This window comes from Hydractinia symbiolongicarpus, chromosome 1 (genome assembly GCF_029227915.1).
Source record: "Hydractinia symbiolongicarpus strain clone_291-10 chromosome 1, HSymV2.1, whole genome shotgun sequence".
Classification (NCBI taxonomy): domain Eukaryota; kingdom Metazoa; phylum Cnidaria; class Hydrozoa; order Anthoathecata; family Hydractiniidae; genus Hydractinia; species Hydractinia symbiolongicarpus.
In genome coordinates, this window is record NC_079875.1 from 26,823,231 (window position 1) to 26,837,933 (window position 14,703).

Below are 14,703 nucleotides of genomic sequence, written 5' to 3' on the forward strand. Positions count from 1 at the left end.
ATCACATCAGTATTTTGAAAATTCGTGAAAATGTGGGTTATGATGAAAAGTTCTATTTTTCGCTGGTTGAACAGCCTGATGTTCTCAAAGTCATCAAAGACATGGATGCAAAGAAATCTTCTGTTAGTGGTGATTTTCCAGTTTTTATGTTGAAAAAGTTTATTCATATCTTTGTTCCTATCCTCACTAATATTATAAATTTTTGTTTACAGTCTAATATTTTTCCTGATGATTTAAAACTTGCAGAGGTTATACCTGTTTTTAAGAAGGATGACTGTAATGATAAGGAGAACTATAGACCTGTTAGCTTGCTTCCCTGTTTATCAAAGGTTTTTGAAAGAATTATTCTTAATCAAATGCACACTTTTATGCATGACAAACTCAGCCCTCATCTATCAGGCTTCAGAAAGGGTTATAATACACAATATGCTCTCATTCGAATGATTGAACAATGGAAAAGCACACTTGATAATAAGGGTGTAGTTGGAGCAGTGCTAATGGACCTTTCAAAAGCTTTTGATACTATCAACCATGATTTGCTTATTGCAAAGCTGCATGCCTATGGTTTTTCTGAATCTTCTTTATTATTTATTCACTCATACTTGAAAAATCGTTTTCAGAGAACCAGAATAAATTCTTCTTTTAGCGAATGGCTTCCTCTTCAAGTTGGAGTTCCACAAGGATCAATCTTAGGACCTCCTTTCTTCAATTATTCTATAAACGATTTATTCTGGTTCATTATTCAATCATCCCTTTGTAACTTTGCAGATGATAACACCTTATATGCTTGTGAAAATTCATTAGAAGATGTAAAACAAACACTGCTTACTAATTTGGTCATAGTTAATAATTGGTTTTATGAAAATTACTTAGCAATAAATTTGAAAAAGTATCAATATATTGTATTAGGTCATCACGATGAAAGTTTGATATTTAACCATTTGAAAATTGCGTGTAAATCGTCTAGTGCTTCTTGGTGTTACGATTGACTCGAGACTAAACTTTCATTCGCATGTCAAAAACATCTGTAATAAGGCTAGTAGGAAACTCAACGTGCTTCAAAGGATATCTTCCTTTTTGACACCCAAGATGAAGCGTTTTCTCTTCAATTCATTTATTTTGTCTCAGTTTTCTTACTGTCCCTTAGTATGGATGTTTTGTGGAAAAGTTGCGAATAATCGAATCAATCGTATTCATGAACGTTGTCTAAGAATCATACAGGACGATATAAATGGCAGTTACGATGAACTTTTATCTTTATGTAATGTTAAAAATATTCACATCATCAATTTACAGAATTTAATGAAAGAGGTTTACAAATTTTTAAATGGATTGTCACCTCTATATATGAACGAGATATTTTCTGTTAGGGAAAACAAGTACAACCTTCGTTGCTTTAATTTGATCAGGCGACCAACTTGTCGGACAACGTACTATGGCTTAAATACTTTATCAAATATTGCAGGGAAGCTATGGATATCTGTGCCTGACGCTACAAAGAATGCTCCTTCTCTCGAAGCCTTCCGTAGCTCAATAAAATTTTGGGAAGGTGATGTTTGCACCTGTAAAATATGCATGGATATACCATACATATTTTAACTTTACTTATTTATTTATTTATTTTTCTTATTTTTTATCGCTGTTTGCCTTGTTTTACGTTTTGTTGTCGATTTAAATTAGTTATTTAAATACTATTGTATCTATCGACGTTAAATAAAGAGAAAATCAAAAAAAAAGTACAGGACTAAAAGAGTGACTTTTTAATGACCTCTTTGACCTTAGGAGGGAGTAGACAATAACAGAATATCAAACATGAACACTGTATAAAATATGCCGTGCATTTTGCTTACTTTGCTTCCATTCATTCTGTTGATCAAAATTAATATTTAGTTAGAATGGAAATGGTCAATGCTAATTTAGTGACAAATGTGCCAATCAAAACACAAAGAAGCTTTATGCGTGTGCAGTTAAAAATGCAGATTTAGTAGCATAAGTCAACCGTCTGAAGGCAGTCACCCCAGGTTGGTCCAAAATCTCGGTGGTTTTAGTCATGTATTGTTTAAAGAGCTATTTAAATGTGGTAAAATTTGACTATCCAGTCATCAAATAGTTTTGATTTCAGTGTTTCTTCAGAATAAACACCTCTTATCCTAACGTAATACACCATTCTTGGTGCAATACTGTCCATTGTAATTTACGACCACATTCTTTTCTGTTTCACCACTGAATGCAAATACCCAGTATTTATTTCCTCACACAATGATCATCGGGCCAGAAAACAACACCAGTCCTTCCGTCCCACTGACCATCAACCGGCACAAACTAAAATTAAGAACTAATTAAAAACTCTTGCATTAAAAACGACACTTTGTATTGTACCCCCGCTTTCATCTGTTTTTGTAACGACGTTTCATTGAACCTACTACTTTCTCCAGCCAAATGTATAATACGTGCTAGATATAGCTAGCTAGGATTTTTACTATGCCCAAACGCTGACCTGGTCAATTTAACAGTTTTTGTTTTTCCGTTCGCACATTAAAACAAAGCATCATATATGCTGAAACAAAACAAAATATATGATGAAACAAAACAAAACATCATATATCCCAAGTTTTAATGTGGCTGAGAATGGTTGTTGGGTCTTGCAAACAACAGTTTCTTTAGAATTTAAAAGGCGTCTAAAGATGGGTCTAACACGGTCTCCAGCCCAATCTTGTTACGCCGACCAGTCTTAAGACTGGGCATTTTTATGTCCAAAGATTGGGCAGCGTCTAAGATTGGGCAGAACAGCGCTATACTTTAGCAATCGTTTTGCTACACGATTTTGTGTATTGTCCACAATTTTACGAATCTAATAAAAGCGCCAGCAGTACCCTCAAGGCGGTTGACACTTTATCACATTACAACAATAATCTCTATAATAATACGCTAGGTGTGTCTGTGTGTCTGTGACAGGCAAAGTGAATGTCTTCATTTTCCTTTGATGTTGCCGAAAAATGAATGTCTAATATGTTAAAATTTCTGACGTTACGACGCGACGAAAATAACACTACTTAAACGTCAATATCCTATAATAAATTAATGAAGCCATTACAGTGCACCTAAAACTTTGGGGCCAAATAACTTGGAAACGAGGTGGTGACGTCAATGATTTTTTGCCGCGTGGGTAACTAGGGACCAACTAGGACCAATTTGGGTAATTTTCCCAAACCTGGGTCCCCGAATCCGTTTCGGAATGGACGGGTTGATGACGTCATCGAAAAACCTTCAAATCCTAATATCTCTGCAACCGTTTTTCAAAAATACGCGATCCTATACATTTTCTTGATAAGCGTTTCAAGACCTATACAATGAAGGCAGCAGGTATACAAATTTCTAAAAAAAATCTCTATAATAATACGCTAGGTGTCTCTGTGTGTCTGTGACAGGCAAAGTGGATGTCTTCATTTTCCTTTGATGTTGCCGAAAAGTGCATGTCTAATATGTTAAATTTTCTGACGTTACGACGCGACGAAAAACACACTACTTTAACGTCAATATCCTATATTAAATAAATGAAGCTATTACAGTGCACCTAAAACTTTGGGGCCAAATAACTTGGAAACGAGGTGGTGACGTCAATGATTTTTCACCGCGTGGGTAACTAGGGACCAACTAGGACCAATTTGGGTAATTTTCCCAAACCTGGGTCCCCGAATCCGTTTCGGAAAGGACGGGTTGATGACGTCATCGAAAAACCTTCAAATCCTAATATCTCTGCAACCGTTTGTGAAAAATACGCGATCTTATACATTTACTTGCTGACATCAGCAAAATGTTAAAACCCTTATGTCTCATTAACTGCTTATCAAAAAGATATGATCATATACATTTTCCTGGTCAGCGTTTTAACATCTGCATAGTACAGGCAACGTATAAACTAAATTTCGCCAAATATTTTTGTGATTGCACTGCTGACGTCAGCAAAAAATCTAAAACAACCTACTTTTCCATTGTCCTTCTGCCTAAGTGGATTTTTCCACGGGCCTTATCGACTAGTAATAATAATAATACTTTAGCAATCGTTTTGCTACACGATTTTGTGTATTGTCCACAATTTTACGAATCTAATAAAAGCGCCAGCAGTACCCTCAAGGCGGAGATAGATAGAGAGATAGAGAGAGATAGAGCGATAGAGAGATAGAGCGATAGAGAGATAGAGAGATAGAGATAGATAGAGAGATAGAGAGATAGAGAGATAGATAGAGATAGAGATAGAGAGAGAGAGAGAGATAGAGAGAGAGAGAGAGATAGAGATAGATAGGGAGATTCACGGGGAGATTAGTTACGGAACTTTGGGGGAGATTCGTTACATTTAGGGGAGATTCGTTACATTTAGGGGAGATTCGTTACGCCGGCCGTAGGGGAGATTTGTTACGTGGATTTTTTAGGGGAGATTAGTTACGAATTAGGGGAGATTAGTTACGGGATCGGGGAGATTTGTTACGCGCGTGCGCATTTCATACTTTTTATTGTCTATTCAAGATGAATGGACGAAAGGTTTGTTGATCCGTTGGCTTTATTTATTATTAAGTTTATGGGTATTTATGTGGCTTATTTTTTTAATTTGTAACAATCTTTACCTTTTATAAAGCTCCCCAATCTTTATTCTTTTAGCTATTTAACTAAATAGCTTCACAAAGAATGAATTTTGGTTTTGCTTTACATAGCTACCTACTAGCTAGGTTAGGTCTTCTTACCATAGTATCAATAATTGTAGCTAGCTATGGCTAAGTAGCAAGCTAATCTAGAGAGCTGCAGCTAGCAATGGCTAGCTAGCTAGCTAGCTAGCTAATTGTACTTTTAATGTAGTTACAGTAGTGTTTATAATCTTAATAAGCTAGCTAGAGGAACAACTTTAAAATTTCCCCTTTTTGAATTACTCTTTTACCATCTTGATGGCTTCCCAGCTTTGTGGCGGCTCTACATCTTTTATGGATTAACGCCTTTATGGCCTAATGGAAATGTAATGTTTTCATTTAAGGAATGAAAAATAAGTAAACAAAGTTGGGTTGATCTACAAAGATACAAAACCAGTGGTATGAGCCAGTCACCCCCTTATATCTGTGTTTTATTGGTAATTAGCCTCACTAATTACAGGCACATACCCTGTTAATTCTTTCCAGGAGGGACCACAAAAGTTGTTTATATAGTGTTTAAAGATCCCATTTGAGCTACAGAAATTTTTGTACAACTAGACAACAACCTTTATGTTAAGATCAAATCCATTAACTTTTCGACATAAGTCACATGCTCCGTTGATTAAGCAAATATTACTGGGTTGGTGACTTGTATCAATTTTTGATTTTTTTAACGTCATTTGTACACTAACTTGCGGGTTGTTAGGACGCTAAGAGGGGTGTGTAGGTCATTTTCTTAGTGTAAAAATGACACTTAAAAATCAATATGTGAGTGAGTGAGCGACTTCTTGATTTGCATTCAGGAATTCTTACATCTACGGATTGAATTGTGACATAACTTTTTCTACATGGTAAACTATATACTTAGTACATTCACACCCACAATTGGGTCATATAAACTAAATATTTGTATAAAATACTATCCTAGACAAAAGGGCAGTCAAATAAAATCACGATTTTACCATCCCTGTACGACAAGGGCGTAGACGGATATTTGTTTGTTTATTCAAGGTTGGACAGGCTCTTAAATTTTTTTAGTGGCACAAATAAATTAACAAGTATTTTTTAACATACGTACAGTTTTTAAATTCTTAGATAATTTTTCTAATTAACTTTTTTGTGCTCCTATCAGTGTGTATTTTTAGGTCTTATTAGTGATTAGATTTTACTTTTGTTACACGAATAGTTCTTGAATTTTTAAGAATAAAGCCTTTCAGAACTTTCAAAGCATCAATTTTCATTTAAACTCTGTTTTATATATTTTTGAATATTCAGACAACATTTGTTGTATGCCATGTGGTGCATGTTTTTAGGGTAATAAATATACAACTTTTTTACTACATGTGTTGACTTTGACATCTAATGAATAACATTTCCTTACAAGCTAGTTAATGCTAATATGCAAAGTGTTGATACAACACTTCGGAGAAGAAGACTCTAGAATAAAATTTAAAGCTATCCTTGTTATCTTGAAGAATTTTTTTTTATCATACCACATGTTCAAGGTGTATTTTTGTAATTTACATTACTGGTGTGCAAAATTAATTCTGTAGAACAAAACTGTGTTAAGCTGTTTCCCATTATAAATCATTATAATTTAGTTTTGATAGTAAAGATATTTTTTAAATTCTTTATTTTAAAATTCCAATTTTTTAAAAAGTGTAACGTGTTAGCAATGCAGGAAAGTAACGTATCGTGTAAAAAAATTAAATTAGAAAGGCTGCCATATTATTTATTTTATTAAAATATATATATACCAGGTTTAAGCCAAATTTTTAAAATATATTAGTTAAGTATTGCAGTTACAAGACAGGCAACAATCCAAATTGGCAAAAAGTTTAACTGTAGCATATGGGTTGCTTTAGATCAATTTGAGAAATAATTTTGTATTGACAAAGTATTTATACATCCTTTTTTTTAAATTTAAAGTATATATGTATTTATTTCTTAGGGTTGGAAATATTTCCATTTAAGACATTAAGTATTGTGCATCAACAACAGTCTTGGTCATGAATGGAGTGCGATCGCACCCGCACGCCTCCGTTCTACTTCAAACACACGCCAAGCAGAACTGAGCTATTTTAGAGTAATCCCTTACCCAAACTTTACCCAATACATAATTGTTCTTCCGCGTTAAAATGTATCTCTAAAATGTATTTCTATTAAATACCCACCTTCATTAAAATGTGAGATTAAAACGTGAGATACATTTCAAATGTTTTGCCTCGGCATTGCGTCGACAATATTTTTTTTGTTTTTCAGCTGGCAAAAAATTTCTTCATTACCCTTGTATTGATCTCCTTAAGACGATGACAAATGGAAATGCTATTTACGAACCGAAGGTCAGGGCATTATTAAGTTGAATATCGCAGAAGTCGCCGGTGACATGCTTCAAAAATACTTGTCACAGGCACAGTTTAATGCAAAGCGGAACTGTACAGGAAAGTCAATTGAGAGTCTTCGCAGATTAAAGTTGGTTATTCATTTTTCACATGCTTCATTCAATATGGCAGCTTGTTGTGAACATGGTTTGTAAACATTTTGTTGCTAAAATAAATAAGTCAACAAACGAAAAAGAAGCAAATAAAAAGTAAAAAACAATGCTTCAAAAACTCTGCGCTGCCGCTCTCCTGAATGTAATAATTGCACGCCAAAATCATAAGCTAGGCGTGCGATACTGATTGCACACCTGTATTAGTGTAGGCGTACGTACAACCGCACGCGGGTGCAAATATTCATGACCAAGACTGCAACAATGTATTCTACTAATCCAGAATATTATGAAATACTTGTTTTATATATATAATTATTCTTTAGATTATATCATATCAATTATATATATCAATAAAATAAATAAAAACATGTCTGTTATAAGCATTGCAGTTGGTGATGCATTAAAATCATTGAAGTATTGGATTGATCAGGATGCTGATGAATTTTCTGGTAAGCTTTACTTTATCTCATTCCATTTCTGGAAATCTGTTTGAATATTATCTTTTTATATATACATTAATTCTCGGTAAAATTAAAAAAAAACATCATCCACCAACTTGAAATTTTTTTTTCTGATTATGTTAAAAAATTGTGCGACATCATTAAATTTTCATTTTGTAATCTTTCTTGCTAAATTGTGAATTTTACAGGTTTACAAAAAAATTGAAAATTTCAGGATGCATCAGTTCTTGTTTGCCAAGTAGAGATAGTTACTTATTATTCACCTTTGAGTGAAGGTTTCACATCGCAACAGGCATATTTTTTTCTGTTCCCATATATGGTAGTAGCTCTAATTTTCTATATTGCTATTTGTGTAGTACCTTTAAAAAATTTTATTATCCCTTATTTTCATTGATTGATTTCAGTTGAAAAGGTTGACGAATCTATGTTGACTAAAATGGATGATATTATTAACGAGATACAAGACAAATCCATAACACAATTTGCAGAGTTGTGTGATAAATATATCCACCAAGTGCTGCTGGGGAAAAGACCAAATTATCGCCTTGATGTCTTCAAACACAAAGTAGTTGAAATTGATGGACAGAGATTGATGCCACACCATTTGATGTACCATAATGTTGAAAGTGGTTATGGTAATTTTAAAGACACCCAATTAGATTCTATGAAGGTGGTCCTTAACAAATTTGTGGACTGCGATAACCAAGAGAGACTTGTTGTGGATGTTTTGCAGTACATAGTGGTGTTGTGGACTACTATTGGTTTTTGCAAAGTTAGCCCTGCAGTGGCACGTTTTTACCTGGCTGAGGGAGGTAAAGATAGAGGCAAAGAAGCTTATGACATGCTCGAGCGGAGATGTAAGAAAACTTGTTGGTTTCAGTACCCTGTTGTGACTAATATCTCGAACCAAAATAGAAATTTACCCATGTCTTTTATGAGTTTGATAATCACTTGTTTGTAGTAGTGTCTGTTTTGAAATTATCTCCACTGAAAAATTGTGAGGATTGCTATTACCTAGAAAAAGTGTCAACGATGTTTGAGGGAATTGTACTTCTCAGAACAATTTTCGTTTTGTGAATTTGGGATTCTTTCTTTAATCGCTTATCACAGTTTTCTTTGTTGATTTAATACTTGGTAGTGTTTGCTGTCATTTATCATTCTTTTTATTAGAAAAAGCCTGCCAAGACTATTACTGTGAAAATTTATATTTACTTAATGAAATTCTTTTATAGTTATGAAACGATCAAGTATAATAGCAACGGAAGTAAAGAAAAGGGAGAAGGGAAATGACGAGAAAATTGCAGAACAAGAGGGATCTATTAAAACAAATGTTGAGGTGGTAAGAACTTTAATTATTTAGCTCCCTTACTATCGTGACGGACGAAAATTGTAAATAACTTGTATGATGATATGTAATCATAAAGTTCTCAGCTTGCTGTGTAATAGCATCTTTAAATATAGATCTATCTATAAAATCCGTACACTTTGTTATTTTTACTCTTAGGGCCAAAAGAGGACGTACAAAAAGGAGAAGAAGATCTGTCCAGAATGTGGGGAAAGTAAATTTAATTTGCCTCGTCACGTGGAAGATTAACACAAATGGACAAAAGCAAAGTCTAAACAGATAGTGATAAGCCATAGTCTGAGAAAGCCCTACAATTGGCACCTTGAAACACCCAGTAGGAAAAAAGGAGGCGCAGATAAAAAAACTTATCCAGACTATCATGTTCCTCGCATATGTCCGTTGCCAACATGTTTGAGAGTGGTAAAAAAAATGTCAGAGCATCTCCAACTCTACCATAAATTGGAGACTAATGAAGAGTATTATGCGTTATTACGTTCCTCCCGTCCCGTTTCCAAAAGCAACGAAGCTCCTCGGGAAGAATCAAGTGTAGATTTTGAGACGAACTTCAACAATCCGGTTACTGAAGCAGAACGCAACGACTGCGAAAGCAGCACAAGCTTTGACAATAATGGCACAATGCAACAGTTTCTGGCGTACCTGATGTCCCCAGATGGTGGGCAACGTGAAAGGAAAAGTTCCTTGCAAGCTGTTAGCGAAGTACGCACAGTGGTAAATGTTTTGGGGGGCCAGCTTATTAATCTATTTAAGAAGAATAAGATCAGAGACGATTTTTTTGTCAATTACTTAGACAAGAAAAGCAAGCCGGCAACCTCCAAGCACTACATGTCTTCGCTAATTTCATTCATGGAATTTGCAGTCAGTGAAGGTTTGGAGTTGCCTGAACTTTGTGTGGATGATTTTATAACCGCGAAATTACGCCTACATAAATGGCGTAAAACTTATAATAAAGTCATCGATGAGCAACGTTGGGACAGAGAAGAAGCTCAAATGGAGCTTTTAGTCAGTCCAGACCAATGGGCAACATTTGAATGCAGCGAATTGGCCAGAAATGCGGTAAAACTGTTAGGGACAGCATCAGAAAGCGAAGTTTTCACCATGTTGGAATACACCAACGTGCGTGATTACTTGATGACTGTTATCGCTTTGCAAAATGCACACAGAGCGGGTGTAGCATCCAATTTAACTTTGGAGGAATTTGGAAAGCGCAAGTTAGATGACAGCGGTCATAATATTCTCATTAAGGTAAAGTACCACAAAACAAAAAGTACGCATGGCCCAGCGGTAATTTGCATCCCTGTCCAAAAAGCAAGATTATTGGAATTATTTGTTAAATACCTAAGGCCACAGGTACCTGGACAGGCCAATCAGGTGTTTGTTTCTTGGAATGGAAAACCGTTGGAATCTGGCAGTGTCAGTAAACAAATACACTCCATTTGGACACGCTCTGGAGTTTACGATGGTTTTGAAATGCCAAAAGGGAACATAAACACTACGATAATACGCAAATCCATCACAACTCGCGTCCATGATCAGCAACCAGATAACGCACAGCCTGTAGCTGATTTGCTTGCACATTCATTGTCCACTGCTAAGAAAGTGTATCGCCTTAGAGAGCGCGAAAAGCAAGCCGTTGCAGGAATAAACGTTATAAATTCTGTCTTTGAAAGACCAAGACCAAATTCAACACCATCCAAACCAAACAAGTGGAGCAAAGACGAGGAGGCAAAAGTGTTGCAATACTTTGAAAAAGAAATTGCTGCGCAATACATAAATATTTCGATGATCAGGGAAAAATTGCCATTACTAGACATCTCTAAATCTGAGAAACAGATTTACGACAAAATTCGTTCCTATTTTATTTACGATGCAGGTACAAGTAGCAACGTTGAAGATCAAGTAAAAGTAAAAGAAAATGCAGCTCTTGAACTTTGTCCTCCCGTTGATCCATCATTTTATCAGCAATCTGAGCATGACGACTGTTCGTCTATCGCGACTGACGTAATACCACCAACAACATCGTCTAATCTTTCCGGTCAGCAGAAATTGTTTGATTCTATTGAAACCAATGAAATCAAAAGTCTTTGTTTTGACATCATAAAAGGTGGTCCAATTTCTGCTGAACGCATACTGGAAAAATTGAGTAAATCAGAAATTGGTAGAGAAATTCTGCAAAAGTATAAAATTATGCAAGTCCAGACCAGGCTGAAATACGAACGCCGAATGTACAGAATGAAAAAACGATAAAACATTTAAGTAATGGGAAACGATATCTTTTTCTTTCTTTTTTCTTTGTTTGTTTTTGTTTTTTGAGCACATAGTTTCTGTGATCGCTACGAAAATTATGTTATCTGTTTTTGATGATAGGAGAAAACGTTAAGAAATGTCTAACAATTACCTAAAGTTTGAAAGGTTTTATTGAAATTAGTTCCGTATTTTGTATTAATAAAAAGATAACGAGTGCTTATTTTATATAAAATTACAACGAGTCTATATTTGATAAAACGATAGTGAGTCTTTATTTGATACAACAACAAGGACTCATATTTTATTAAACAATAACGAGTTTTTTATTTTTGAAAACGATAAGTTTTTATTACATGTTTTTGAGCCGCTTTTATGTATATTTTTTATGATGCCATGCAAATTTATTAAGTTGAGTCTTTTATTTGTATACCCCATTCTAATAATTATTTGGAGAAACAATCTTGTTAAGTTTACTTGTCGCAATACGTAAATGAAACGCCCAAGAGCTTATACAACCAAAAAAAAAAAATTCCCATCGTTTCTAGTATGTGCAATTTTGCGAATAGTGTCAGGATTGCGCGAAAATAAGGTGAACTGTCAGTCAAAGTTTTTCGCCTCATTACTTGCAGCTAAAGTTCCAGCTTGAATGTTATCGTTCCAACATCCAATGGCTTTGACGTACAGTTTCTTGGGTTCCAGTTATAAAATTTCAAATAAATGTTAAAGCGGTAACTCGAGAGAATTAGGTCACTGGAGATTTACTTCCGGGCCTTGTGTTACGGTAGTTATACTGTTTATTAAAATCACGGTTGACTTCATGATTTTCCTAACCCTTATCTTAGCTTTCCAGGTTGTTGCGCCGTTTAGAATGCTTATAGCCTACCAATGTAATTACAGTCTATGTTAAGATAACTATTATTGCCAAGATTGATACCTTTTCAATCTATACAACTGTTTTATATATGCTGTAATGCTTAAAATGAATTAGTAATAATGATAATAAATCTCCCTATGTACGTTTCGCCCACGCGTTGTGTGTTTGGAAGAACACGGATCTTACGTCAACAGGACTTATATGGAAACAACATTTAGCACCTATATTTTCGTTGACCGCATTCAATTAAACTACCAGTTTATTATTCGTTTTTGTGCCTTAACAACAAGGCTGTAAATGCCCACCTGCTGTGCTGGCGGCAAAATTCTTTTTATTTTTAACTAACGCCAAACTATTATGAACTCGACAGTCCCAAGTTTAATGTGTGTTAATCAAAACAAGTTTGCAATATTGACAAAAAACGCATGGTTATGGCCTTTTTGCGAAATAATTTTTCGTAACTAATCTCCCCTAAAAGATACAAAATTTATATTGCAATTCTGCGGTCTAAATGACTGTCACAGGTGCTAATTTGTGGTTTTAGTATTGCAGAGTGCTTTGATCTTCCTTCTCAGTGGGTTTTTAATCTTTTTTATTAAAAGCGCAGCAACATAATTAATATCCATGGATCTCCTAAAATTGAGGGAGATTAGTTACGTCAACAGCAAATTTGGGGTACTGTCACTAAACCTTAAATTTTATCCGTTTTGAAAATCCCACTGACATGAATTTTTGCATGATAGTTGCTGAATGATATATCTATACACATACCTAATTTTAAGTTAATTCATCAACAAATAAGGCCGCAAAACACATTTTCAGAAATTAACGATGTCGCGTTTCGTTCCTCCAACGAACTCCTTTCCAAGGTTGCGTTTAGTTACACGAACCCCACTTGACTGTCGTATTCAAAACATAACTCCAAATTAAAAGCAAAGGGATTTTAGTGGATAGTATATTTCTATGCTATTGAGGTGTCTCAACACGACTAAAAATTTTTTTAACTCATTTGGGCCTTATTTAGGCCCAATTTCCGATATAGGGGAGATTAGTTACATTGACAACTTTAAATCGTTATTGCGAAAATTTGAAAGGGATCTTAGGAAAACAATTATTTGGGTTGCAGAAAGCATTGAACAAATTTTTAAAAAAATTAATTAAACTTGCATTTGCGCGGACATATATAGGAAAGATACAGCCTTAATTTACGCGTAGAAAATCTCCCCTAGATGAATCTACAGATAGATAGATAGATATAGATAGATATAGATAGATATAGATAGATATAGATATAGATATAGATATAGATAGATATAGATATAGATATAGATATAGATATAGATATAGATAGATAGATAGATAGATAGATGTGCATATTTTACATGGCTAGCCTCACAAATATCGAGGGATATACCCTGTCTATTATTTCCAGGAGGGGCCATGGCGTAGATGGAGAGTCCTAGAGTATTTAATGCTCATTTTGAGCTACGCAGACCCATTTTGAGCTACGCAGACCCAATTAGAGCCCGCGCTCTACTAGACAACTCCCGGCAACATCCAACGGCCCACACAGTGTGCCATCTTCCCAATTTCCCTCACATGGCTTGGGTTAACCCGGGGCTATAGTAACATTCACTCGCCCATGTTGAATCGCCGTCATGAGGAATCGAACCCCGGTCTCCCGCACAGAGTACGAGAGCTATAACCACTAATCTACGGCGCCTTAATCTATCCGTCTATCCGGTCGGGCAGGAACTTTTATAAAAAAACACTAAAAAAACGTGGATATGAAGTTGCTAGACAGTCTATGATAAGCAAAGATATGTCCCAAAATTATCAGTTTAAGAACGAACATGTCTTGGTGCTCAGCGTTCGGTTTCAGCAATAATAGTAAACGCGACAAATAAAAAAGTTTTTTTCGTCTACCAGGAGATCCAAATGTACAAAATGCCTGGGTAAAAGCTATAAACAGAACAGAATTGCCGAAAAAAGTTCTCTTATGTTCTGATCACTTTACGGAGAACTGTTTCGATAAAACCTGGAGCCTTCAAAATGAATTGTTTTTTACCGAGAGAACGGCAAAAAATTCTGAGCAACAAATATTTTATAGTCCGTCGTCTCTTTTATATATGGTACACTTAACGGTTATATTTCAGAACAAAATTTAATTGTCTCCACTCCAAGAAAAGTCCACCTCTGAGACTCCTGTCTCTTCACAAAAACCCACGTACTTTCCATCAGGGCTCGGGTATTCTTGACGAATCCTCGTTACTACACAAGCTGGGATCACTCGACGTACACTTCTTCCTAATCTGGTGTGGATAAACCAACAAAACTGCCGATAAGCAGCGTATCTATAAGATCTAAACATAAAAGCAAACAGTCATCTACTCCAGTTACGGTCATCGCATAAATACATGTTGTAATATTAATACCTGTTGAAAACATTATTCCTGCTTGATAAACCACGACTTTCTCTATCGTGCAAGCCCACTAACGCCGTCCAAAGGTTGTTTTTCAATAGCACGACTGGTTCAAAGTCCGGATGGTCAAGTATGCAATGTTTGTCTATAATAAAATATAGG

General features: G+C 35.2%; 1 protein-coding gene across 1 annotated transcript; it reads left to right on the top strand.

Moving 5' to 3' along the window:
• Positions 1 to 7,497: 7,497 nt before the first annotated feature.
• Positions 7,498 to 9,234, top strand: LOC130648638 (uncharacterized). The gene is made up of 4 exons (XM_057454696.1): positions 7,498 to 7,622; positions 8,039 to 8,491; positions 8,867 to 8,973; positions 9,139 to 9,234. Exons 1-4 carry the CDS (start codon positions 7,541 to 7,543, stop codon positions 9,226 to 9,228), a joined length of 732 nt encoding a protein of 243 aa, XP_057310679.1. The 5' UTR covers positions 7,498 to 7,540; the 3' UTR covers positions 9,229 to 9,234.
• Positions 9,235 to 14,703: the final 5,469 nt, after the last annotated feature.

Bases quoted from the DNA above. Each gene is read 5' to 3' on its own strand.
- LOC130648638 (XM_057454696.1), top strand. From the start codon at position 7,541: ATGTCTGTTATAAGCATTGCAGTTGGTGATGCATTAAAATCATTGAAG. The intron at 8,492-8,866 runs GTAAGAAAACTT...ATTCTTTTATAG, and splicing joins TGACATGCTCGAGCGGAGAT to TTATGAAACGATCAAGTATA. The intron at 8,974-9,138 runs GTAAGAACTTTA...TTTTACTCTTAG, and splicing joins TTAAAACAAATGTTGAGGTG to GGCCAAAAGAGGACGTACAA.